The sequence below is a fragment of the Mesoplodon bidens genome, assembly GCF_964165515.1.
Source record: "Mesoplodon bidens genome assembly, chromosome: 15".
In the NCBI taxonomy this organism is placed as follows: Eukaryota; Metazoa; Chordata; class Mammalia; order Artiodactyla; family Ziphiidae; genus Mesoplodon; species Mesoplodon bidens.
Window position 1 is genome coordinate 3,776,792 of NC_138171.1, and position 26,823 is coordinate 3,803,614.

At 44.4% G+C, this 26,823-nt stretch overlaps 2 protein-coding genes across 5 annotated transcripts; one reads left to right on the top strand and one right to left on the bottom strand.

Annotated features, from left to right (window-relative positions):
* Positions 1 to 3,041: 3,041 nt before the first annotated feature.
* FAM217B (family with sequence similarity 217 member B) lies at positions 3,042 to 11,128 on the bottom strand. Of its 4 annotated transcripts, none has more exons than XM_081257493.1 (4): positions 10,673 to 11,128; positions 9,008 to 9,136; positions 8,821 to 8,906; positions 3,042 to 7,444 (listed from the first exon to the last, which is right to left on the bottom strand). In XM_081257493.1, the coding sequence occupies exons 1-4, from the start codon at positions 11,006 to 11,008 to the stop codon at positions 6,274 to 6,276; spliced, it is 1,722 nt and encodes a 573-aa protein (XP_081113619.1). In that variant the 5' UTR covers positions 11,009 to 11,128; the 3' UTR covers positions 3,042 to 6,273. The 4 variants fall into 4 exon arrangements, with proteins under 4 accessions (XP_081113619.1, XP_081113622.1, XP_081113620.1 ...); XM_081257496.1 differs by having other exon boundaries at positions 9,025 to 9,136; positions 10,673 to 10,788; XM_081257494.1 differs by having other exon boundaries at positions 3,043 to 7,429.
* A 17-nt stretch (positions 11,129 to 11,145) lies between these two features.
* On the top strand, positions 11,146 to 14,777 carry PPP1R3D (protein phosphatase 1 regulatory subunit 3D). Its single transcript, XM_081257497.1, has one exon. The coding sequence runs from the start codon at positions 11,266 to 11,268 to the stop codon at positions 12,163 to 12,165; it is 900 nt and encodes a 299-aa protein (XP_081113623.1). The 5' UTR covers positions 11,146 to 11,265; the 3' UTR covers positions 12,166 to 14,777.
* The last annotated feature ends 12,046 nt before the right edge of the window (positions 14,778 to 26,823 follow it).

A 26,823-nucleotide genomic window follows, 5' to 3' on the forward strand; every position in this document is an offset into this window, starting at 1 on the left:
ACCCTTGTGAGTGCCAACTTAAAAAAAAAAAAAAGCACAATGTAAGAGTTGTGAGTTAAGTTTTATTGGGGGCAAAATGAGGACTATAGCCTGGGAGATAGCATCTCAGATAGCTCTGAGAAATCGCTCCAAAGAGGCTGGGGGGAAGGCCAGTATAGATGTGATTTTGGTGAAGGGGGAGTACATGCAGTCAAACACATATTTTTTGCAGAAGGTTTCTGCTAGTTGCAAGGAGCAGACGTCACCATGAAGGATTTTAGTGCTTTTCTAGATACGAGGAGATACAAGAAGTGGGCTCATAAAATCAGCTCCTGAAAATATCTATCTGAAGACCTGTTCTGCCACTTTTTCCCAGAGCACAGAGTGCCTCATCTCTGCTCTCCACCCTGAGCTCCTTTCAGGGGGTGTCGAAGGTCAGCGGCTGCAGCAACTGCTTCAGGATTAAATGTGATTTAATCCTTGTAGAGGTGGATGGCAAGTGCCAATTTGTAGTTGACATGGGGAAGGAAAAATAATGTTCCCCCTACCCTCTAGCCTCTTGGCTGAGATCCCCTGTAATAAGAGACAGATTAACACGAGGAAAACCAACAGAAGTTGAATAACCTGTATGCTCCCTGTATACATGGGAGACACCCAGGAAAAGTGAGGAACTCCCAGGGTAACGTCTCAGTTTTCAAAGCCTCTCCAGTGTCTGCTGTTTCTCAAAAATGATCAGCCTAAACAAATCCTCATGCCAAAGAGGCATATTTTGTGGCGACAAGTTCTGCCCCCCTTCACCCTCTTAGGGTTCTTTTGGGCTGGGTCTGACAGCTACATTGACATGAGACAGACCAACAGGAGAAAAGCACACCAGTTTATTTAACACGAGTCTCACAGGACCCAGGAGGCTTCATAAAGAATGAAGACCCAGAGAAATGGTGACACTAACTTGCTTTTATATTAGGTTGAACAAAGTGGGCAATTGTCGAAAAGTGATTTACACGATGTGGAAGACTAGAGGGAGTTAAGAATCATTTGAACAAATAAAGTTTGTGTAGAGTTCTCTCGGTCTCAACTTCTCATCCCTGACGATGAAAAACGTCACTTTCCTCCTGGTATAAGGAGCACATCTTTCATAGAGGAATTTAATTTCCTGCTTTTAAGAGAATGCAGAAAAGTAGGAGTGTTTTTCTTGTACTTGCTGTTTTTCAAGTGCCTTTAACTCAAAATCATCCAAATGCCAGAGCAGCATGTTTTGGGGTGGTGTGTTCTGAACTCCTTCACCATTAGTGGGTCTGAAGTGGGGCTCACAATACGAGGAGCAAGGCATAAAATTGTGCTAGCTGAATGGAATCATAAGTTAAATATGCATCATTAGTTTTCTCTAAAATATCATGCAAGCCGGGACAGTTATATGTACGAATATCCCATTTTTTAAAATTCCATATATATTTTCCAGTGTTATCACAGTTAATTCCTTAAATACCAAATTGCTGAGGACAGAGATATACGATTGGTATTTTTTGAAACAGGGTCTCTCTGAAGATTTTTATAAGTGAATGATTTATGTTCCTTCATGGCATTGTTTCTATGCTATAAATAGTGTCTTATTATGATCAAAGTCGATGCAAGGAGGGAGGCTTTTGGACTGAGGGGGTTTTAACCCCTTCTCCGCCCGCCTAAGCAGACCAAACCCTGAGCGGAATATTTCCTGCAACTGCCTCAAGAGCAGGAAAAACAGCCCAATCACCAACAGCCAATCAGGCTTTCCCAAATGGCACGACCACCTAAGCCACAACCAATCAAGTGATTTCCTTGCTTCTGCATCCTCTCTATAAAATTTTCCGTCCTCAGCTCCTGTCTGGGAAGTAAGTAGTGCTCCTAACCTCTAAGGCTTTGGTGCTGCTCAATTTGAATGGATTTGTGCTCAAATGAATCCTTAAATCTTTCAAAGAGAAAAGTCTTAATCTTCTTGTGTCTGAAATCAAACAGTCCTCCCCACTCCCCATGTCTTTTTGATTACAAGAAAAATGTCTCCATTTGGTCAGAAGGCATTCACAGAACCGATTCAGCACTTCCCGAAAAGGTTTAGTTGCCACAAGAGCCGCATCCAAAGGTAATCTACCATTTTCTGTACAAACAAATGATTTAAAACCTCTAGCATGGTTAACTTTCAAATTATCAAAAAATTATTTGTAAACCCCGTTAAAAACAAGACAGCAGGCCCCAAATGAGTCGCTTATGCTAAGCCCCACTTCACCAAACCGAGACTTAGTAACAGTTTCAGCTCTCCCCAGACGGAATCTTCAGCCAGGCTGTCGGAACAGCCTAGCCGGGACTCCTGCCTGGTCCGCCCCCTGCCATCCTGGCCCCTAAAGGAAGGCGACCTTGACACAACCAATCTGCTTTTTGCTGGTATAACTTTCTTGTCCGGCTCCCTTCTGCCTGTAGTTCCATTTTATACAGCCCCTCAGAGCTCCTTTCTAGCTGCTGGACTGGATGCTGCTGATTCGTGAATCACAGAATAAAGTCAGTAAGATTTAAATTTACTCAGTGAACTTGCTTTTTTACACCCCAAAATTATTTTTTTTAACTGCCACTATTTGGTAGACTCAAAAGAGGGCACCTCATTGTCAGAGTGAGTTTAGAAAGAGGGGCAGGAAACCTTTCAGAATGCTTACGCCAGTAGCTGCTCACAACTGCCATCTCCCAACCGGGGGGCTTCCTCGAAAAGACACGGGGCTCATTTCTGGATGTGTAAGTTCACGTGCAATAGATTTCTATCACGTTATGTCAATTTTATTGAATTTTCATCTGCTTCCCTAACCAGATGAAATAAAATAATAAAAGGAAGAGGGACCCAAGAAAGGTACAGCCAGGGATGCTCCTCAGATGCATCTAGTACTGTTGCCATGTATGCTGCTCAGTATTAAGACAGGAATTGGAACAGAATTTCCCCCTCAAGCAGTTTTTTGAACTAATCAGGGAAAGAAATAAGACAAACTCTGAAATAAAACTGCATAAAAGGCAAATGAAAACCATACCAGAAAAATCCAGGCAATATTTTTCTAGTGTTTAATTGATCTCAAGGAAGGAAAAAGTCCAGATGCACAAAAACCTACATGTATTGTTTTATTATATACAAAACCAAGCATACAATAATTACACAGAAACTAACATGCTGAATATTTTCAGGCCATTTTGAATGGCGCTCTGTGCATGTACATGAATAAGTAATAAATACTGCTTCTCTGTTACCTTGAAATACAGTACCACCAGGAGTTTTATATTTTTATTTTACTACTCACGTAAATGAGCATAAAGGAAAGAGGAGATAGATAATATTTAAACATGTAAAAGGTAGAAATTCTTCTTTCTGGAAACTAACCAAATAGGCCTAAGCACCACTACTAATCAATGATATCCTCTCCCCCATCTTTTCTGTCATAACCACCAATCCCACCCTATTCCAGTTAACTTACAAACCTTCAGCCAGTTTAGTCATTGAAGATTTGAGAAATAGTCTCAAACAATTGTAGCTAATACTGATATATTTTTGTAATTCATTTTTGTACTTTTTTACAACTTTTTCCCCTGATCCTAAGCTTGAAGCAGTTCTTCTTACGTTCTCTAAAGTTTGGGGGGGGGGTTTTTTGCTACCATTTATTTTATTTTATTGGATCATTTTAATTGGTTTAAATGCAACATGTATGTAAACAACTCCACAGAAATGAGAGGCACTTCTTAGAAATACAATGACTCATGTCACAAGATTCAATGGCTTCGATTTGATGAGCCGAATGAGCTCCTGACTCAACTCTCCAATGTTGTCTGCTTGAATGGCAAGACCTTTATGTGCAGCATTTAGTGCATTAAGATATGTGCGTCAGAAATCATAGAACTGTGCTTATGTCCATAATGAACCTATATTCATTAGGAGCTCTGATCCAAATCACAATAATGTTGGTTAAAATAAACTACCAACCTGAGGCAAAAAAATAAACAAGTAAAGCCACTTTTTCAGGCTTTTAAGACTGTCTTAACATGTGACATTATAGCTATCCCCCCAAATTAAGCAACTGACTTCAAGTCAAAGAGCTAGGAACAAATGTAACACCCGAGGCGTTACCTCAACATTTCTTAATCAGCTCAGACATACACGAGGCCGGGAAAGGTAAACTACGTCACCCTCACCCTCCACATTTCTGAGGGTACCTGCACAGGTGCATTACTGGTAGAGGCGGCAGCTCAGCATAAACCCTGTAGGATTAATATCAGGCATATATATGTGTATATATATGTGTGTAAATATATGTAATGTGCTTACAGAGATTTATCGACCCTGAATACTTCATAAAAAGCTGCATAAAAATCTAGCAGAAAAAGACTTATGAATTGGGTACTGGCAGTGTATATAGGACTAACCCATCTGTACTCACAGGAGCAGGGCCGTCGAGGGATATGTGGGGTGCCACTCCGGAACCACAGAAAGGAAAAGTAAGACTAGCACTATGTTTTCAAAACACTATACTTATACTGAGTACAAAAGTTATAATATAATTGCAAACCATGGAAGTAATACCTGCCAGATGTACATCATTTGTTCATTTATAAAAATGCATAAGATTTTATTGTAAGCAGTGCTTTCTCCAGTAGGGTGGTGTGAGAGAGAATATAAGAGGGACTCTGTAAATAAAGTCTTAGAAGAAAAAAAAATTACCATAAAAATTTTTGTTGTTTAATACAATTAAAATCAGATTTTAAAATGGCATCTTAATATTCAACTTTGGCCTATTTTAATTATTTATAAATGCATCTTGTCTTTATGTTAACTTAAACAGTGCCTTGGATGACACTGAGTTACTGGGTGAAAAGTCTGCAAGTTAGTAAATATTTTCAGATGAAAAGTGCCAAGTTTTTCATTTGTCCCAAAGGTGAGAAAACAGAAACATATAGGTAAAAAAACAAATAGAATAATCGTTTGGAGGGATAAAATCAGCTACAGTCATTAAAACATACTGTATATCAAGAAGTAGTCAAGCAAAGGTTCTACAGATATTCACCATAATATCAAGAGAAATCTCTCAGCACAACCATAGGGACAAGTAGATGTGACTTAACAGCAGTTAAATAAGAAGCATTTAGGGGAGTCAGGAAGCCGCGGGGCCAGGTGAGGAGGTTAAGACATTCAGTAACTTTATCCATGGTCCGCCCTCCCAGCCCCTGCTCCCAGCAGCAAGATTATAAAGTCCTGCTCTTGCAAATGAAGACAGATCATCATTCTGATGATTTTTCCCACGGCACCTCTTCAGAGAAGCCACACACGCCGGGGAGTCTGGTGCCAACTGTTTCATTCTTCCTCCCATCACGTGCTAACAACCGTGCTTAGGCCCACCGACGTCCACTGGGACGAAGCCTGCACGCTATTTTAACTTCAGCTTAGAGAATACAGAAATGGACTTTGCCACCACCTCTAAATTGAAAAGGCCTTTTTTTTTTTTTTGCGGTACGCGGGCCTCTCACTTTTGTGGCCTCTCCCGTTGCGAAGCACAGGCTCCGGACGCGCAGGCTCAGCGGCCATGGCTCACAGGCCCAGCCGCTCCGCGGCATGTGGGATCTTCCTGGACCGGGGCACAAACCCGTGTCCCCTGCATAGGCAGGCGGACTCTCAACCACTGTGCCACCAGGGAAGCCCGGCCTTGTTTTTTTTTTAAACCCGTATCAGGGAAAGTGTTTGAAAGCACTAGATTCCACTGTCTGGAAGGAGCAGGCAGCTTAGTGATAAATGACTTTGCTCATAATAGCTGCTCCGTAACTCGAGGAAGAGCCGAAGCTTCCCCAGGAGTGAGATGCCCGGACCTTCTGCTTGAATAGTTTAGGATGAGGATGCAGAGAGCCCTATTTCAGACATTCAGGATTCTACACCGTTTGAAGCAGTACGCACTAGTTTACCTACGCTGTACGTGGCCTGGCTGAGGTTTCAGAAGTTTAGTCCACTCTTCCCTTGGAGAGCTGTCGTTTTATTTCTTTATATGGCACAGATCTTGGTTAATTTTCATCTGAAGGGCTCTCATTTGCCTAAGACTGTCAACGCAAAATATGGTTACTGAAAGACACCCTTCTTTGGAAACGACCCTGTTGTGGCTTGGGTGGGCGTGGCATGGACTAAAGAACTGGTCAACCTCTTCAGTGGCAGTGATCCCAAAGTCTCTTAAAATTCACAGTATTGTAACTTTTGGAAGAGCTCTAATATTGAGGCACCTGCATGCAGGTCCTTGCAATTCATCATCTCAGTTATGATTTGAATTTGTGTGTGTTTTGTTTTACTCCATTGGTTTTGAGCTTTTTCTCGCTGGATACAGTGGCTCGAGCACAATTATTTGCATTTCCCTTTTTCTTAAGACTTGCATGTGCTGGCGCTCTGGAGGCCTTGCAGGTGTCTGTGGAGTCCCCGATCACCACTGGCTGCCTGGGAAAGCGAAGGTTCACGCTGCTCTCGATCTTAGGGTCGCCACTGTCCCCGCAGGATAGATCCCAGTGCTGCAGCTTGGAGCTCTTGTTGGATTTCTTTTTCTTCTCCTCTGTCTGCACGTCCAGGGTTTGCTTCTGAGAACACAGCCTGCTGCCACTCAGCACATCGAGGGGTTTGGTGGAAGCCTCACACGTGTAATAGGACGGATGGACTTCTTCGCGGTGCACGTCTTTCTTTCGTGAAGGGCCTGACTTCGGAGGCCCTTCCTGCTGAGGCCTGGACAGAGCGTGGGCAATCAGCTTGCTTCTCCCGGGGCTCTTCAGAGCCCCCGAGGTCCCAGGGGCAGTGGGAGGCCTCGCTTTGGCCCCCTTTCCTTTCTCGCACTGGACAGTCTGGATCTGCAGCCACTCGAGCTGGACAAGCCTGTCGATGTACTTCCCCAGCAGCCCCCCGGTTCTGGGCACAGCCTCTGTCCTGCGCTCAGAGTGCAGGAGCACAGCCATGTCCCTCAGGTCCCAGGAGTTACACGGGGCCGGGAGGAAGTCAGGGTAACAGTATTCGGGCTGGGTGGGACCCTGCCCTGGGTGCAGATCGAAGCGAACCGCGTCAATCTCTTCGGCTCGAAGGTGAAGATCTGGAGGCGTGAGGGGAGAAGGGGGGACGGGGATTCTTTCTGAATCAGAGAGATCACTGGCACTGTCCTCCTCAGCATCTTCTTTGATAATTTTCATCGTCTGAAAGTCCAGAAACAACTTGTTCCCTGAGGACCCCCGACACCTGTAGCCAAGGGGACTCCTTTTGGAGTTTCCTTCCGGGGAAATGCTTTCCTTCAGTTTATCCCCAGTTGGTTGGGGGACACATTCTCCGAGACTGCTTTTCAGCTGGGACGAGATATGGGGGACTTGGGATTTACTCTGCCTTTTTCTTGAATTCTTTGGACGCTGTACTTTATTCCAAGAGGGGCCTGCATTCATATTGCTGCGAGAAATAAACCTGCAATTCTTAGTCCATCTGACAAAAACTGGCTAGCCGATGACTGAACAAAGGAACCAGAAGAATCCCCTAGTGGTATGTTTCAGCTATCGCGAGGCATTAGAAAATTTGAGGCCCCTAAACTCACAGAACAAGTTACAGGGCAATTTTCCACTTGATACTCTACTTAGGAAACATCATGGTGCAGGTGCCAGAGTAAATGCATGGATTCTATTTTACATCAAACATTAGCTTTTAAGAAAAACACTAACATTTCATAAAGTGCTTATATTATCATTTTAAACATTAGTTTGGAAAACATCTCTCATAGGACGCTCAGTCTGTTTTCTTAATGATGAGTAGTGTTTAATAACGTGAACAAGTAAAATCCACAGCTTTCTTTTATGTACCTATTTTCAATTAAATGTAAACAGGATGTAAAATACAAGTTTTACAGAACTTAATCACTGATTGGTGGTAATTCTGAGCTGACAAAAATCTTAAGGAAAAGTGTAGCATATACAACCTACACCTTAAACCAAAAGCTTATCAAAGTGTTTTCAAATAGAAAACACACTCAGGAAAACTGTTTAGAGGAATAGGAATAAAATGATACCTTTTAACACAATATGAATTTAAAAAATCGGTTTAATGCAATCCTTTGAATGGCGGGGAAGCAGACATTGTGAATACCGTGTGCATTACTAGCATGGCAACTGATTCTTCCTCTAATTTATTCTGAGGCAGGATCTCATATCAGAGGTGAAAATATTTTCTTTTTGACTTATTTACCAAGAACGTAGCATTTTGCCAAGAGGAATAATACTTCTCAGCAACATCAGTCTGGCGGGGTTAAAAAAATTGGGTGGTAAACATGCTTTGTGGAAACCTCAGAGGTTCATTTGTCTGGTTTACATTTGTCTGTGTTTCCACCACACGAAGCAATTATTTGAAAATGTGTCACTTCTTAATAAATAAACACGTTGGAGGTTAAATCATTGCCAGTAGCATAACACATGCTCAGTAAATGTTGACGAAATGGATAAAGGAATTGCCATTATTTAGAACTCATAGCCAATATTGTTAAAACTTTCATTTACCTCTAGCTGTCTGTGTGCATCCATAAAAGTTATCAGTATCCTTTTTATATAAAAGGAAACTAACATAGATGATTAAGGGATTTACCCCAAATTGTGGATTCTGCTAACAGTGCAAGAATTGTGACCTCTGGAATTTTTACCAACTAGTAATGTTTAAAATCATTTCTGCCAGACAAGAAATATAAGTATATATTTCCTATCAACAGACATATTTTTTCCCAACCACACATATCAATCTGGAGAACTGAGATAACGTGCCTTTTGCAAGATAAAGCAATTATATGAAAAACTATTTACCTGCTTTTCTGATAAGATTTATTCACCCTATTCCCTTTCTTGAAAAAGTCACACGGCTGATCATCATCTAGGGTTTGATGGACTGTCTAAAAAACAGACACGTAGTTAATAAATACCCTGAACACACACACACACACACACGCAAGAAACAAACAGGAAAAAAACCCAACAAATCTAAAGATTTTACTTCAAAGTTTACATCACCTTTGCTGTAGCGCTCGAAATATTCTTGCTCAGTCTGTTGGGAGATGGTGGCAGCAGGGGAAGTAACTTCTTTATTCCTCTTATATTTGGAAAGGACTCCTTCCCACCGGAACTAGAAGCAACAGAACAGTGTCGGTAAATGCTGACTGCAAACGGTCCTATCACCAGTATTGTGTTGGTTTTCACTTGTTTGTTCTTAAATATTCAAATTGTATGGAAAAACTGGTGGAAGGATATTGCCTTCTAGTTACGGTTTAATCTTATTTGTTTTTCACAGTGGATATCAGATACAGGATCACACTACTACAAGTGGATTCCCTCTCTCTCTCTGCCCATATCCACACATACACACACACAAAATCCCCTTGGACATAACATGCTGTGGAAATTCGTGGGGCTAATTAAGGTCGGGTGTTGCTCCAAAGTTCCCATGTCCATCCATCCGTTCGTTCGTTCGTTCGTTCGTTCTTTCAACAAATGCTTACAGGAGTGCCTAGAGAACGGCAGGATTACACCCACGCCCTGCTCTGTGGAGCGTAAACTCTACCGTGGAGGCTCCCTGTCAAGTCTCCTGCTTGCACTATCACATTCAGTCCACGAAAAGGTTATCAGTATCTTCATGCACATCACACGATGTTATCTCTTTGTGACATTTTGTTGATTTGTACCACCCAAGGTTGCTTTTCTCCTCTTACGTTCAGTGGGCTACTAAAAGTGCCCCATTTGAACGTGAATACGTATTTCGTTCTTCCATAATATCCCCTGCCTCTGAAAAATGGAAGAGGTGGGATTATAGAAGATTTTTATTTCCTTCCTAAAACTTTGCTGTATTATTTTTAAAAAGAAGCACGTGTGCCATTTTGGTCAGTGTACATACGACGGGAATACAAAACACACGCGGGCCCTCACGATGAATGAATTATACCATCATCAACGGCTTGATTCGTTTGGGGCGTAGAAAACGTTCCTTACCAACCCTCCTCCAATGAGCCTGGTGCACTCCCATCTTCTCCCCTTCACCTGGCAAGCTTTACACCCTAGGCTGTGCCGTTTTCTGCACCAAATTAGAAAGAGATGACAGCCTGCAGGGTCCCTAAGGACGCAGAAAACAAGCTCCGGTTTCCCTGAGGGTTCCGGCTCCCATCGGAACAAAGCTAAAAGTCTGAGATTCTGGCTCCAGAAATCCGTCCCAAGCGCCAGAGGCTGCTTGCTTAAGGGCAACCGCATACGTCACCCCTGCGTATGAACTGTTGCTCCCACATCTTCCTCTCTGGCGCGGCGCCACGAGACAGCCGCAGCCGCTGCCACGCTGCCCGCTCCCCACCCCCGGGGACGGTCCCGGGCGGCAAAGCATTGTGGGTGCCGTGGGGATAGGACGCTTCTCTTCTACGCAGCGAGGCTCCCTCGGTCTGGCCTAGGGTCCAGGCTGCAGTGCAAACGTCCAAAGAGCTGGCTAGCCTCGAGGCTTAAAATCAGCCTGGGGACGAGCTCCTGGAAAGGCCGGGCTTTGCACGCCTCCCCCGCCCCCATTAACCCAGAAACCCGAGGACCAGCAGCATGCACGTTCCTGGTCCTCCGTTTGTGCAGACGCGGATCTATGATCGATCGGCGGGCGGGCCAGGCAGACGCGGACAGAGGTTGATCAGACCTGTTTCGCGATTGCCGAGGACACGTGACGCGGCCGCCGGCCTTCCTTCCCGGACCGGGGCGGGAGGCTGGACTGCGGCGCGCTGCTGCAGGCGCGGCGGCGGCGCTCGGGCTGCGGGAGTCCGCGCGCGGGCCGCGTCACGAGGGGCGGGGCGGAGGCTCGCCGGGAAGTTGCACCGACGAGTTGCAGCAGTGTAAGTAACGCCAGGGCCTGGGGGTGGGAGCGGCTGCTGGGCGGACACCGCCTTCCCCCAGGCACCCGGGAGGAAGCAGAAGGCCGGCGCCACCCCGCGCTCCGCGGTGGCCCCGAAAAGCTTCCACGGGAGCAAGCACTCATCTCTTGCTTGAAATCAGCTCTTTTTCTTTTTTTTTTTTTTCGCTGCCCAAAGCGAAAAACCCGGGCGAGGATTCGAGGGGCGAAGTGGCTGTCGAGGGGAGGGCGCAGCCGGCCCACTGGATCCCCTGCAGGCAGAGGTTCCGGCGGACCCTCCCCAGGGGCTGCTGAGCACGGCCGGGGACACCGAGGGAGCGGACGCAGGGTCGGAAGGCCGCCCCTCGGTTCCACCTCCCCATCGCCCGACGGCCGGCCGGGCCATGTCCAGAGGCCCGGGCTCCGCGGTCCTCCCCGCTGCCGCCGGTTTCCGGAAGCCCGCCCCGCGGAGCCTCAGCTGCCTCTCGGACCTGGACGGCGGCGTGGCCCGGGAGTCGCGACCCTGCAGGCCCCCCGGGAGCCCGGGCAGCGCGCCGCCGCCGCCGCCCGCGCCGTCCGGCTGCGACCCCTGCCTGCGGCCCATCATCCTGCGGCGGGCGCGCTCGCTGCCCAGCTCGCCCGAGCGCCGCCATAAGGGCGCAGGCGCGCCGGGCGCTGCGTGCCGGCCGGGCTGCAGCCGGCAGAACCGTGTGCGCTTCGCCGACGCTCTGGGCCTGGAGCTGGCGCAGGTCAAGGTGTTCAACGCGGGCGACGACCCGTCCGTGCCGCTGCACGTGCTGTCGCGGCTCTCCATCAACTCGGACCTGTGCTGCAGCAGCCAGGACCTGGAGTTCACCCTGCAGTGCCTGGTGCCCGACTTCCCGCCGCCCGTCGAGGCCCCTGACTTCGGCGAGCGCCTGGGGCGGCAGCTCGTGTGTCTGGAACGCGTCACCTGCTCAGACCTGGGCATCAGCGGTACGGCGCGCGTGCGCAACCTGGCCTTCGAGAAGCAGGTGGCGGTGCGCTACACGTTCTCGGACTGGCGCAGCGCGCACGAGGTGGTGGCGCGGTGGCGCGGGCCGGCGGACACCGAGGGCGCCGAGGACGTCTTCGCCTTCGGCTTCCCGGTGCCGCCCTTCCTGCTGGCGCTCGGCTCCCGCGTGCACTTCGCGCTGCGCTACCGCGTGGCCGGCGCCGAGTACTGGGACAACAACGACGGCCGCGACTACAGCCTCACGTGCCGCAACCATGCGCTGCACATGCCGCGCGGGGAGTGCGAGGAGAGCTGGATTCACTTCATCTGAGCCTCCGCGCGCAGGCCGCACCCGCGCTCACTTCCTGGCTGGGCTCTCGCATCTGGGCAGTGGCCCTTCCTCACACCCCATCCCCTAACTGAGGTCGTCTGACCTCACTTCCCACTGTAAGGTGTGCTGGTATGACCCGTCCTGTCTTCTACTTGCATCGTCTTTGTCACTTGGTCTAAAAAGTAACCTCAGGTGCCGGAAGGCCGAGCTGTGTCCTATGCTGGGGCGGGGTGCTAGGTGGGTAGACGCATGGGTGCGTTGGCCCCTCTGAAGAAGGCCCAGGCAGGTGGTTTTGGAAAGGCCTGCATCCTCCCGCTGGGAAAGCCTGTGGCTTTTGCGTGTGTCCTGATGGGGTCTCTGTGAATATAGCTGTTATTTATCATCATTGTGACGTTGGGACTTTTTACCCTTAGTGGATGCCTTCTTCGGAACATTCTGGATTTAATAAGCTAAAAAAGAAAAAAGTCATTTTGTGTGTTTATGCCCATTGTAAACAGAATGTACAGTGTGACCCCCATTATGGTCCCTTGTGGCATTCCTGCCCTGGGACAAGAAAAACCTGTGATCACATTTGCTTGCCAATGTCTGTAGGCTTCTAACAGCCGGGAAACTATTAATAGGCAAGAAATTTATGCCTCATCTGGTCATCTTACAACCATTCCTGGGAGTTCAGGCTGCCCGGTTAGGCTGTGTGTCTCCTGCATCAGCAATTGCGAAGGAAGAAAATGCTTAAAACTTTTAACTAGCAAAAGAGCCAGCCCTTTCTGCAGTCTCTGTTCGCACGTCATGTATTATTCTTGTACATGTTTGATAATTATGTATCTGCACTTTATCAGGCCATTCTGTTTAGATTTGAACTACCTAAATATTTAAAGAAATTCTGCCTTATTTCAGTTTTCAGGCAACTCTATGGAATTTCGGGCTACGATGCCCTTTGCGATGACCTTTTGATGAATTAAGGTGACTCTCTTTATGTCTTCTTAAGCGTCAAAGGTTCCAGCAGTCATCATTCAGAAATCATGTTACCAAGTGGAACTAGCAGGTGTTTTCAGCAACGGCCAGACTGGAGGAAAAACAATACACAAATATTTATACTTTTTAAGTGTTTTAAGCTGTATTTATTTATGCCTGGTTCTATCAGCTACCTGCCAACTCTGTTCTTTGTGCCTTCAGATGGAAAAGTTTATAACCTCGTCTGGACTTGTTTCCCAATTGTAAAATGTTAAATGCTGTTTTTTTTTTTTTTTTTAATCTCCAACAAAGAAGTCAAGGCCATTGTCCCCTACAGAGTGCCACAAGAACTTAAAACCTCAGTGAGGGGCTGGCGATTGTTTTTGGTGCTGAGTGGTGGTCTGACGGCAGGTGCTAGCACTGAGGTGTGAAAACCCTGCTAAGATGGACACGGTCTCCAACTTGGGAAGCTGCTTTCTGAGACAGCTGAAACCAATGTAATCAATTTTGTGATAGCTGTCACCAATGCACTGACTCTAAATTTTTGAATGCTTGTTGCCATTTGTTAAATAAGTATGTAAAGGACACGTTTTGCCTTTTAACCAATTTCTTTTTTATAATTGCAACTGTGTTGTTTTTAAAATTCCATCAACAGGGATGGCTTTCTTTGGTACCTTCTGATCTAAGAATATGGAACTTTGATTTAAAATATTGTGACTAAATTGAACAATAGTTGGCTGTTAGCACTGTGTACGCCATTGACATGCAAGAGGGAGAGAAGCCTGGTTGCATTTCCTGCTATTTGACAAACTGTCTAGTTAGTTCAGCAAGCCTGTGAGGGCCTCAGCTGCTATGCCCTGGGTTCCAGCCCAGCGTGCAAGGCAGTTGTCCACAGCATTCAGGTATGAGCTAGAGCTGGCAAATGTATTGCTATGTAAAGGCACGTAGAGAATCTTATAATCCATATGAAGGTCACTTACCAAAAAGGTTCTGGTCACGGAATATGAAGTAAATGTTATATCTTTAATATTAAGAGAATCTCCATGTGCCTTTGAAAAAAGATCAACGTTTAAAAAAATTTAAAGCTTAAATATACCTGTCTAGTTAATAAAGAAGCTTTGGAACAGCTTAAGGAGATTTTCAGGCCTGAAAACACAGTTATGTGGCCTAGATGTTCAAATTTTGTTGTGGATTGTGCAATTTTTGGGTTGTCTTCCTAAACATATTTTAATACCTGCCATTTAAGGTGTCTTCACCTAAGCCTAAATATTAAAGTATATGTGCACAAGTGGTTAGTTGAAGTGTGTTTTTCTTGTGGTCTGATTACTGTGAAACAAGGCTTTAGAAGCATGCTGATTGTCATTTCACAAATAAGTCTTAACATTCCTAAAATGCTGTCACATTTAGGATCTTGGCTAGATAAGTAAATAAATGCATTGTATGATGGTACCTCAACTTCAGTAGCACAGTTCTGTATGTCTTTGAGAAACTGAAATACACCCTTTTATGCCAGGTCAGTATGACATGTGAAGAAAGCTCTAGTGGGACATAATGGATGGGACAGTTACTGTACTTCCTTAGTGCTTACTGAAGCCTGTATATGGAATAATTAGTGTGTATCTGCCTTCCCCCCCAGCACCCCGATCGTGACTGGCACTCAATTACAAAGCTTGGAACACAGGGCAAGGAAACTAACACTTATTGTGTCCTCTCTTATTGGCTTGCCTAAAATGTTAGGTGCTGTATTTGATTTCATTTAATTCTGAAAATTGCACTACCTGGTAGATAATTTCCCCATTTTCTCAGCTGAAATGAATGAAGCTCGGGGAGGTTTAAGGAGCTCACCTAGAGCCCTACAGCTGGTAAGTAGCAAAGCTAGCATTCAAACCCACGCCAAAGCCCAACCTCTCTCTGCCATGTGATAAGATGTACCCAGTAAGAGCTTGTTAAATTTAATTGAAAGCCCATTTGGATTATGAGTGATAAGATTTTCCACCTGACATCATATTCTAAAAACCTATTTAAAAACAATTCAAATAAGGTTAAGTAAAATGATTTTTTTCTTCCATGCGATAGTCTACTGATGTTTCTGAAACAATCTTGGGCTTTCTGAACACATGAAACAATGAAAAGGGCTCTGACATTCTTCTTCTCTCTACTAAAAAGTGGCAAGGTGAGAAATCACTAATTTTTTGTGCTTGTATGCTGTAATTATTTCTGAGTTGCTTTTGCACAGTTTACACCACAAGCATCCATTGCTTTTATCATTTAAACTGATACTTTAAATTGAAACATTCTAAAAAGCCTGGGAATACACTGTTGATGAGTCCCCTCAGTGCCAAGCCTAGATGGCCTCGGCGCTCTGTGCCCCAGGGGTCTGGGGTTCAGGCTAACGAGAAGGCAGTCACTCGCAGACCCTGCTGCTAGGAAACCCTGGCAGGGGCGGGGCGGGGCCGAAAGGGCGGGGTCGGAACGTAAGATGGGGCGGGGTGGAGCGCGGCGGTCAGCGGGGACAGGGCCGGAGTGATTCCGCTGCCATCTGCTGGCCCGCAGCGTGCACCTGTCTCAGGGCACTCTGACCATCGTGTCCACGCGGGTTCGCCGGGTGCCCCCGTGTCACTGCGGCCCCTTCCAGCCTTCGCGGGTGGCTGTCGGGAGCCCTGAAGTCTTCTTGAGCCGCCGGCGCTTCCGGCCCTCCAGGTTCAAGTCCTGTGGTTAGAGGAGGGACACTGTCGCCTTCTCTCGCAGTGCGTCCGTGCAGGGAGGGCTTCAAGGCGCGGCCGGGGGTCGGGGGTCGGTGTCGGGGCGCGGCCGGCCCATTTACCTGAGGCCCTGAGCCTTGCCCACCTCGGCGGCCCCGGTTCCGGCCTCCGGCGGCACTTGCGCCGGCGTGAGGGGCGGGGCCTGGTAGGCCGGCGGCGCTGATTGGGCGCGGCGCCGACCGCACGCGACGCCGATTGGACGGGTACTTCCCGCCTTCCCTCGGCTGCGTGAGGCGCCGCGGCGATCGCATAGGCGCGGAGACGCGACACTGGGCGGCAGCAGCGGCGGCGGCGGGACTCCGCGCGGAGGCCTACTCCAGCCGGCAGGTTGAGCTGGGCGCCGGGGAGGACTTCCCTGACGGCGGGGTGCGCGAGTGGAGCTGCGGCGTCGGCTGGGCCTCAGGGGGCGGGCTAGCGAGCGAGAGAGCGGCCTCCGGACGGTTGAGGCGAGCCGTTGAGGAAACGGCCGGGGCGGCGGTGCCGCCGGGGCTGAGGGGGGCCGACTCCGGCGGGGCGTCCGATGGGCGTTGCGGGCCTCGCGCCGACGGATCGCGGGGCGTGCGGTCGTGAGGGGCCGGCGGCGGGTGTCCAGGGCCCGGGTGGGGTTGGGGGTATCGGGGGAATGCGGATCCGCTGGTCGGGGGATGACCGAGGACGCGAACAGTGTCCGGAATCACGAAATTGAGGGCGACGCGGGTGGAGACGCGGCGGGCCGGGGCTTCTGGAGCGGGCGCGGAACCCACAGCTTAGCGTCGGAAACGATGTAATAGAGCCCAGGTGTGTGTGGGAGGCGGGGAGGGGTTAGCAGCTGGTCTCGCGGTGGCCCGTGCTCTCCGCTTTCCGGAGAGCCAAGTGCGCACACGTGTTTCCCCTCTCGCCGCAGCCCCTCCCCCCGTCCCCTGCCCCGCAGCCTTTTGCCGCGAGCGCGTTCTCCCTGGTCCCCCTTTCCGGGGGGAGCCACATGTCCTGATATCCCTGGTTGCAGAAGGAGGATGAAACGGGTCTGTGCGCTGGGTGTCGTGGGTGATGCCACTACAGGTGTCGTGAAGTAGCTTGTGGTAACCGTTTAGTGGTGACGGGAGAAGGTGGTGGTTCCTCTCCGGCTCGCGGGCAGCTTCCGGCCTCACAGTCCGAACTGTTCGACGTCTGCTCTGGTGGCGCAGAGGGCTTTGCTGCTTTCATTCATTAAGCTTTGGGGAAAGAATGTTTGCCTGTGTCAAGTTGTTGGGTGTTTTTTAAACCTTCTTCCTTCCATCCGCCTGCGCGTGCACGTTCATCTTGTCCCAAGGTTTGTGTTGCCTGTAAGGAAACCAGGGCGCCAAGCCCGCTTAGTTGACAGCCTCCCCCGCACCCCAGACTCCTCTTGAAAAAGTATAATTCTGTGCTGGGTCTCTCGGGTCGTTCTGTTGTTGCCTGTGCTCGTGCATAACGCTTCATAAAGGTATTTTTAATTGTTTACTCAGGGCGGTGGAAAGATGAGTGTGTCGCTTATGTTTCCCTCAGGACTTAGCCTTCCCTCTCAGTCGCAGATGTTTGTGTTGTATCATGGATGGTACCCAGTTTGGGGCTCTGTTAGAGCCAGTATGCATTCAGCCTTGGAAGGGAGGGAGGAGTCGCTGAATTGTTTAGTTCCGTTTTTCTTACTTAAAAAAAACTCTACCTGGGTAGACATTAATTAATTTTCCTTCCCCTTGGCAGACTTCTTGTACAAAAGTAGATTAGGAACTAAGCCGTCCTGTGAGCCTTGTGGGCCTCTTGGCCGTAAGTAATTCCTCTGGGCTGTATGTCACGTCTCAGAGTAACCTTGTAAATGACATGGCAAATTCACACTCAGGTTGCTGTAGCTGTGATGCAGGAAAGCATTCTGCCATAGGCAGGCCCGCCCCAACAGTTGCTGACCCTAGGGAAAGAGTACAGAGGCCCCTGAAATATTTTAAGTGCTTAAACTTTTCAATCAAGTTTTCAAGTGGTGCAATAAAGTCTTCAGTTTCACACAGATACCTTCATCGTAACGAAATAGAAAAGTTCGTGCGAAGCTATTATTTTTATGACTGAGTATTGGCAAAATATCAAAGATAACTGAACGCATTTATTATGGATATTTGATGATGGACTGCCGAATTTTGGATAAGTAATAATGACCTATATAATTCATAAATTAGTACACATTTCATAAACTTCTTTTCATTTTAGCAAAATCAGTAAATATAGTCAAGATTTTTATTTTGTGTTGTATTGACAGTATGATTTAAGGATTAAAACAACATGTAATTTTGTTCAAAATGTGCTAATTTGAGTATACTTTTACCAGAAACATGAAGTGTAAAAAATTAAAAGGTACTGTTTCTTTAATATTAAAATATTCTTTAATGTTTTCTGAAATACTAAATTTTTCTTAAAATTAAGGTAGATACAAATTACTAACGAACATTAATCTAAATACAATTGTTCTGATAACACTGAAATTATTTTTGAATAAATCTTATTAAATATTTTTATAAAATAAACTTAGTCACTATTCTAGTGTTTGCTTGCCATCTAACTAAATATGTCATGTTCATGCGGTTGTCTAGATTTACATATATACAAATTAAAGAATCATAGCAATTGCTTAGAACTACAGAATGTTTCTCAGTCACCATGTGCAATTGTTGCAAATACTGCAAATACTGTGCACTTAGTTGCTAGTACTTCCAGAGCCACAGGTTAGAATACAAAGAGAAGCAAGAAAATGGACGTTTGACACTATTAGGAAGCAGTTTTTCATTATGCAAGAATCAACTGTAGTTTTGCTCTGCCAGAGGAAGGATTTGACAGTTAACTAATATCTTTTCTCTTACCTGAGCACTTAGGTGGCTCAAATTTTACCTCCTTTCTGAAGCAGAGACTGAAATGTCAGTATCAGCACAACCTGCAATCTTCTCTGCATTGTTCCAGCCTACCCTCCCCCCCCCCCCGCCCGCCCTGCCCGGAGTCCCTTAAACATTATTATTATGGAAGGTTTCTAACATACAACATAAACAGAATAGTGTAATTAACTGCAGTCCCCTTCTTTTAAAGGCATAGGCAAAGGAAATGTTTCTCTAGGGCTTGAAGGGTGTGAGTTATGCCAGTGAATGTGTTCACGGTTATAGGACCTGCTGGGGCAATACTGAGTACTGGATTCAGAGTGAACAGAGTCCTTAATGAAATTATGTATGTGTGTGTGAGAGAGAGAAGGAGACAATGATGTACAAAAAGTTCATATCTATTACTTTTTATGCTTTGTGCTTTTTATGTTTTAAATGTTTTCACATTGCAGAGTCATAGAGATATCCTGTGTTTCCTTCTAATGGTTTTTAAACATTTTCATTTTACATTAGGTAGTTAATTCATCTAGTTTGCTTTGTGAATGCGGGAAATAAGGGACTTGATGTTATATTTTTATATGGTGAGTCAGTTTTCCCAGTGCCAGGCTGCGCATTTGGGAGCATTTACTGACTAATTTACATTTTACTATTTGCAAAACCTTCTTACTCATATATGAAGTTCCAGTATATACTTGGGTATGCATTTGGATTCTCTTTTGGTTATTGATCCATTTGTCTATTTCCTATTTTTAATACTGTTTTTAGTAATTGCAACTTTGTAATATGTTTTAATAACAAATAGGATGATTCTTCCATTTATTTTTAAATAGTACTTTTGTTGGTTATAGAACTCTAGCTTGAAGTTTTTTCTTTCAGAACTTTCTAGTTTCTTTTCTCATAGTGTTCTTGTCTGGCTTTGGTATCAGCATAAGCCTGGCTAATAAAATGAGTTTGGAAGTGTTCCTTTCTCTTCTATTTTTTGGAAGAGTTTGAGGATTGGTGTTAGTAGTTCTTTAAATGGTTGGTAGAATTCAATGGCGAAGCCATCTGGTCCTGGACCTGTCTTGTTGGGAGGTTTTTGATTACTGATTCAATCTCCTTACTAATAATTGGTCTGTTCAGATTTTGTTTCTTCATGATTCAGTCTTCATAGGTTGTATGTTTCTCCTAGGTTCCATTTCTTCTAGGTTGCCCAACTTGTGGTCAGAAAAGATGCTTGATATGATTTCAGTCTTCTTAAATTTATTAAGACTTGTTTTGTGGCCTAACATATGATCTATCCTGGAGAATATTATATGCGTGCTTGAGAAGCATGTGTGTTCAGCTGTTCTATGAAAAGTTCTGTATAGGTCTGTTAGGTCCATCTGTCCAATGTGTAGTTTAAGTCCAATTTTAGAGCACTTTAAAGAAGTTATTATTCTAAGTCTTTTGGCTTTCATAGTTTCAATTGGTCATCTACTAGTCTTACAGATGCTACTTAAAAATAACCTGTCTTTTTTACTCTCTGACAGCAGTTTGATTTTTTATTTTGATTTTGATCTTGATTTTCAGCAGTTTTCTGTGGTGCACCAGGGTTTGGGTGTTTTTTTTCCCCCCTGCTGGGGTTCATGGGGTTTTTTGAATCTATTGTTTGATGTATTTTATTGGTTTTGGGAACTTCTCAGTCATCATTTCTTAGATATTGCTTCAGTCACATTCACTATCTCCTCTCCTGGGATTATAGTTACACATACGTAGGGCTTTATAACTTATCCTCTGTGTTCTTTTTTTTTTTTAACGTCTTTATTGGAGTATAATTGCTCTACTATCGTGTGTTAGTTTCTGCTTCGTAACAAAGTGAATCACTTATACATATACATATGTCCCCATACCTCTTCCCTCCTACACTCCCTCCCTCCCTCCCACCCTTCCCATCCCACGCCTCCAGGTGGTCACAAAGCACCAAGCTGATCTCCCTGTGCTACGCAGCTGCTTCCTACTAGCTATCCATTTTCATTTGGTAGTGTATATATGTCCATGTCACTTTCTCACCCCGTCCCAGCTTACCCCTCCCCCTCCCCGTATCCCCAAGTCCACCCTCTAGTAGGGCTGCATCTTTATTCCCGTCTCGCCCCCAGGTTCCTCTGACCTTTTTTTAGATTCCATATATATGTGTTAGCATACGGTATTTGTTTTTCTCTTTCCGACTTCACTCTGTATGACAGTCTCTAGGTCCATCCACCTCACTACAGATAACTCAGTTTCGTTCCTTTTGATGGCTGAGTAATATTCCATTGTATATATGTGCCACATCTTCTTTACCCATTCATCTGTTGATGGACACTTAGGTTGTTTCCATATCCTGGTTATTGTCAATAGAGCAGCAATGAACATTTTGGTACAAGACTCTTTTTGAATTATGGTTTTCTCAGGGTATATGCCCAGTAGTGGGATTGCTGGGTCGTATGGTAGTTCTATTTATAGTTTTTTAAAGAACTTCCATAGTGTTCTCCATAGTGGCTGGATCAATTTACATTCCCACCAACAGTGCAAGAGGGTTCCCTTTTCTCCACACCCTCTCCAGAATTTATTGGGTTTTTGTTTTTTGTGTGTGTGTGTGTGTGTGTGGTACACGGGCCTTTCACTGTTGTGGCCTCTCCCGTTGCGGAGCACAGGCTCTGGACGCACAGGCTCAGTGGCCGTGGCTCACGGGCCTAGCCGCTCCACGGCATGTGGGATCTTCCTGGACCGGAGCAGGAACCCGTGTCCCCTGCATTGGCAGGCAGACTCCCAACCACTGCGCCACCAGGGAAGCCCTGTTTTTGTTTTTTTATTCAAACAAAGTCACAGAAATTATAATCAACCTCATCAGTTCACTCAGTCCCATGTTCCAGCATTTATTGTTTGTAGATTTTTTGATGATGGCCAGTCTGACCGGTGTGAGATGATATCTCATTGTAGTTTTGATTTGCATTTCTCTAATGATTAATGATGTTGAGCATTCTTTCATGTGTTTGTTGCCAATCTGTATATCTTCTTTGGAGAAATGTCTGTTTAGGTCTTCTGCTCATTTTTGGATTGAGTTGTTTGTTTTTTTGTTATTGAGCTGCATGAGTTGCTTGTATGTTTTGGAGATTAATCCTTTGTCAGTTACTTCATGTGCAAATATTTTCTCCCATTCTGAGGGTTGTCTTTTCATCTTGTTTATGGTTTCCTTTGCTGTGCAAAAGCTTCTAAGTTTCATGAGGTCCCATTTGTTTATTTTTGTTTTTATTTCCATTTCCCTAGGAGGTGGGTCAAAGAGGATCTTGCTGTGATGTATGCCATAGAGTGTTCTGCCTATGTTTTCCTCTAAGAGTTTTATAGTGCCTGGCCTTAAATTTAGGTCTTTAATCCATTTTGAGTTTATTTTTGTGTATGGTGCTAGGGAGTGTTCTAATTTCATTCTTTTACATGTAGCTGTCCAGTTTTCCCAGCACCACTTATTGAAGAGGCTGTCTTTTCTCCACTGTATATTCTCGCCTCCTTTATCAAAGATAAGGTGACCATATGTGTGTGGGTTTATCTCTGGGCTTTCTGTCCTGTTCCATTGATCTATATTTCTGTTTTTGTGCCAGTACCATACTGTCTTGATTACTGTGCTTTGTAGTGTACTCTGAAGTCAGGGAGCCTGATTCCTCCAGCTCCATTTTTCTCTTTTAAGATTGCTTTGGCTATTCGGGGTCTTTTGTGTTTCCATACAAATTGTGAAATTTTTTGTTCTAGTTCTGTGAAAAATGCCAGTGGTAGTTTGATAGGGATTGCCTTGAATCTGTAGATTGCTTTGGGTAGTAGAGTCATTTTCACAATGTTGATTCTTCCAATCCAAGAACATGGTATATCTCTCCATCTATTTGTATCATCTTTAATTTCTTTCATCAGTGTCTTCTAATTGTCTGCATACAGGTCTTTTGTCTCCTTAGGTAGGTTTATTCCTAGATATTTTATTCTTTTTGTTGCAATGGTAAATGGGAGTGTTTTCTTAATTTCACTTTCAGATTTTTCATCATTAGTGTATAGGAATGCAGGAGATTTCTGTGCATTAATTTTGTATCCTGCTACTTTACCAACTTGATTGATTAGCTCTAGTAGTTTTCTGGTAGCATCTTTAGAATTCTCCATGTATAGTATCATGTCATCTGCAAACAGTGACAGCTTTACTTCTTTTCCAATTTGGATTCCTTTAATTTCTTTTTCTTCTCTGATTGCTGTGCCTAAAACTTCCAAAACTGTGTTGAATAATAGTGATGAGAGTGGGCAACCTTGTCTTCTTCCTGATCTTAGTGGAAATGGTTTCAGTTTTTCACACTTGAGGACAATGTTGGCTGTGGGTTTATCATATATGGCCTTTACTATGTTGAGGAAAGTTTCCTCTATGCCTGCTTTCTGGAGGGATTTTTTTTTGTTGGTTGGTTTTTTTTTTGCAGTACACGGGCCTCTCACTGCTGTGTCGTCTCCCGTTGCGGAGCACAGGCTCCAGACACGCAGGCTCAGCGGCCATGGCTCACAGACCCAGCTGCTCCGCGGCATGTGGGATCCCCCCCAGACCGGGGCACGAACCCATGTTCCCTGCATCAGCAGGCAGACTCTCAACCACTGCACCACCAGGGAAGCCCCCTGGAGGGTTTTTTTTTTAATCATAAATGGGTGTTGAATTTTGTCGATAGCTTTCTCTGCATCTATTGAGATGATCATATGGTTTTTCTCCTTCAGTTTGTTAATATGGTGTATCATGTTGATTGATTTGCATATATTGAAGAATCCTTGCGTTCCTGGGATAAACGTCACTTGATCATAGTATATGATCCTTTTAATGTGTTGTTGGATTCTGTTTGCTAGTATTTTGTTGAGGATTTTTGCATCTATGTTCATCAGTGATATGGTCCTGTAATTTTCTTTCTTTGTGACGTCTTTGTCTGGTTTTGGTACCAGAGTGATGGTGGCCTCGTAGAATGAGTTTGGGAGTGATCCTCCCTCTGCTATATTTTGGAAGAGTTTGAGAAGGATTAGGTGTTAGCTCTTCTCTAAATGTTTGATAGAATTCGCCTGTGAAGCCATCTGGTCCTGGGCTTTTGTTTGTTGGAAGATTTTTAATCACAGTTTCAATTTCATTACTTGTGATTGTTCGTATTTTCTGTTTCTTCCTGGTTCAGTCTTGGAAGGTTATACCTTTCTAAGAATTTGTCCATTTCTTCCAGGTTGTCCATTTTATTGGCATAGAGTTGCTTGTAGTAATCTCTCATGATCCTTTGTATTTCTGTAGTGTCAGTTGTTACTTCTCCTTTTTCATTTCTGATTCTATTGATTTGAGTCTTCTCCCTTTTTTTCTTGACAAGTCTGGCTAATGGTTTTTCAATTTTATATTGTCAAAGAACAAGCTTTTAGTTTTATTGATCTTTGCTATCATTTCCTTCATTTCTTTTTCATTTATTTCTGATCTGATCTTTATGATTTCTTTCCTTCTGCTAACTTTGGGGGTTTTTTGTTCTTCTTTCTCTAACTGCTTTAGGTGTAAGGTTTGGTTGTTTATTTGAGATGTTTCTTGTTTCTTAAGGTAGGATTGTATTGCTATAAATTCCCTATTAGAACTGCTTCTGCTGCATCCCATAGGTTTTGGGTCGTCGTGTTTTCATTGTCATTTGTTTCTAGGTATTTTTTTTATTTCCTCTGATTTCTTCAGTGGTCTCTTGGTTACTAAGTAGTGTGTTGTTTAGCCTCCATGTGTTTATATTTCTTACAGATTTTTTCCTGTATTCGATATCTAGTCTCACAGCGCTGTGGTCGGAAAAGATACTTGATACGATTTCAATTTTCTTAAATTTACCAAGGCTTGATTTGTGACCCAAGATATGCTCTATCCTGGAGAGTGTTCCATGAGCACTTGAGAAGAATGTGAATTCTGTTGTTTTTGGATGAAATGTCCTATAAATATCAATTAAGTCCATCTTTTTTGATGTATCATTTAAAGCTTATGTTTCCTTATTTATTTTCATTTTGGATGATCTGTCCATTGGTGAAAGTGGGGTGTTAAAGTCCCATACTATGATTGTGTTACTGTCGATTTCCCCTTTTATGGCAGTTAGTAATTGCCTTATGTATTGAGGTGCTCCTATGTTGGGTGCATAAATAATTACAATTGTTATATCTTCTTCTTGGATTGATCCCTTGATTATTATGTATTGTCCTTCTTTGTCTCTTGTAATAGTCTTTGTTTTAAAGTCTATTTTGTGTGATATGAGAATTGCTACTCCAGCTTTCTTTTGATTTCCATTTGCATGGAATATCTTTTTTCCATCCTCTGACTTTCAGTCTGTATGTGTCCCTAGGCCTGAAGTGGGTCTCTTGTAGACAGCATATATACAGGTCTTGTTTTTGTATCCATTCAGCCAATATACGTCTTTTGGTTGGAGCATTTAATCCATTTATACTTAAAGTAATTATTGATATGTATGTTCCTATTACCATTTTCTTAATTATTTTGGGTTTATTATTGTAGATCTTTTCCTTCTCTTGTGTTTCCTGCCTAGAGAAGTTCCTTTAGCATTTGCTGTAAAGCTTGTTTGGTGGTGCTAAATTTTCTTAGCTTTTGCTTGTCTTTAAAGCTTTTAATTTCTCCATCAAATCTGAATGAGATCCTTGCTGGGTAGAGTAAACTTGGTTGTAGGTTTTGCTCCTTCATCACTTTAAATATGTCCTGCCACTCCCTTCTGGCTTGCAGAGTTTCTGCTGAAAGTTTAGCTGTTAACCTTATGGGGATTCCCTTATGTGTTATTTGTTGTTTTTCCCTTGCTGTTTTTAATATTTGTTCTTTGTATTTAATTTTTGATAGTTTGATTAATATGTGTCTTGGCGTGTTTCTCCTTGGGTTTATCCTGTATGGGACTCTCTGCACTTCCTGGACTGGATTAACTATTTCCTTTCCCATATTTGGGAAGTTTTCAACTATAATCTCTTCAAATATTTTCTCAGTCCCTTTCTTTTTCTCTTCCTCTTCTGGCACCCCTATAATTCGAATGTTGGTGCATTTAATGTTGTCCCAGAGGTCTCTGAGAGTGTCCTCAATTCTTTTCATTCTTTTTTCTTTATTCTGCTTTGCAGTAGTTATTTCCACTATTTTATCTTCCAGGTCACTTATCCGTTCTTCTGCCTCAGTTATTCTGCTGTTGATCCCTTCTAGAGGATTTTTAGTTTCATTTATTGTGCTGTTCATAACTGTTTGTTTGCTCTTTAGTTCTTCTAGGTCCTTGTTGAACGTTTCTTGTATTTTCTCCATTCTATTTCTAAGATTTTGGATCATCTTTACTCTCATTATTCTGAATTCTTTTTCAGGTAGGCCGCCTATTTCCTATTCATTTGTTAGGTCTGGTGGGTTTTTACCATGCTCCTTCATCTGCTGTGTGTTTCTCTGTCTTCTTATTTTGCTTAACTTACTGTGTTTGGGGTCTCCTTTTCGCAGACTGCAGGTTCGTAGTTTCCATTGTTTTTGGTGTCTGTCCCCAGTGGCTAAGGTTGGTTCAGTGGGTTGTGTAGTTGGAGATCTCTGGGAGATTTTTGCCGTTTGATATTATGTGGAGCTGGGAGGTCTCTTATGTACCAGTGTCCTGAACTTGGCTCTCCCACCTCAGAGGCACAGCACTGACACCTGGCTGGAACACCAAGAGCCTGTGCTCCACACGGCTCAGAATAAAAGGGAGAAAAAAAAAAAGAAAGAAAGAAGAAGATAAAATAAAAAGTAATTATTAAGAAAAACAATTTTTTAAGTAATTATAAAAAAAAAACCGGACAGACAGAACCCTAGGACAAATGGTAAAAGCAAAGCTATACGGACAAAATCACACACAGGAAGCATACACATACACACTCACAAAAAGAGAAAAAGGGGAAAAAAAAAAAAAAATATATATATATATATATATCGTTGTTCCCAAAGTCCATCTCCTCAATTTGGGATGATTCGTTGTCTATTCAGGTATTCCACAGCTGCAGGGTATATCAAGTTGATTGTGGAGATTTAATCCGCTGCTCCTGAGGCTGCTGAGAGAGATTTCCCTTTCTCTTTGTTCTCACAGCTCCCGGGT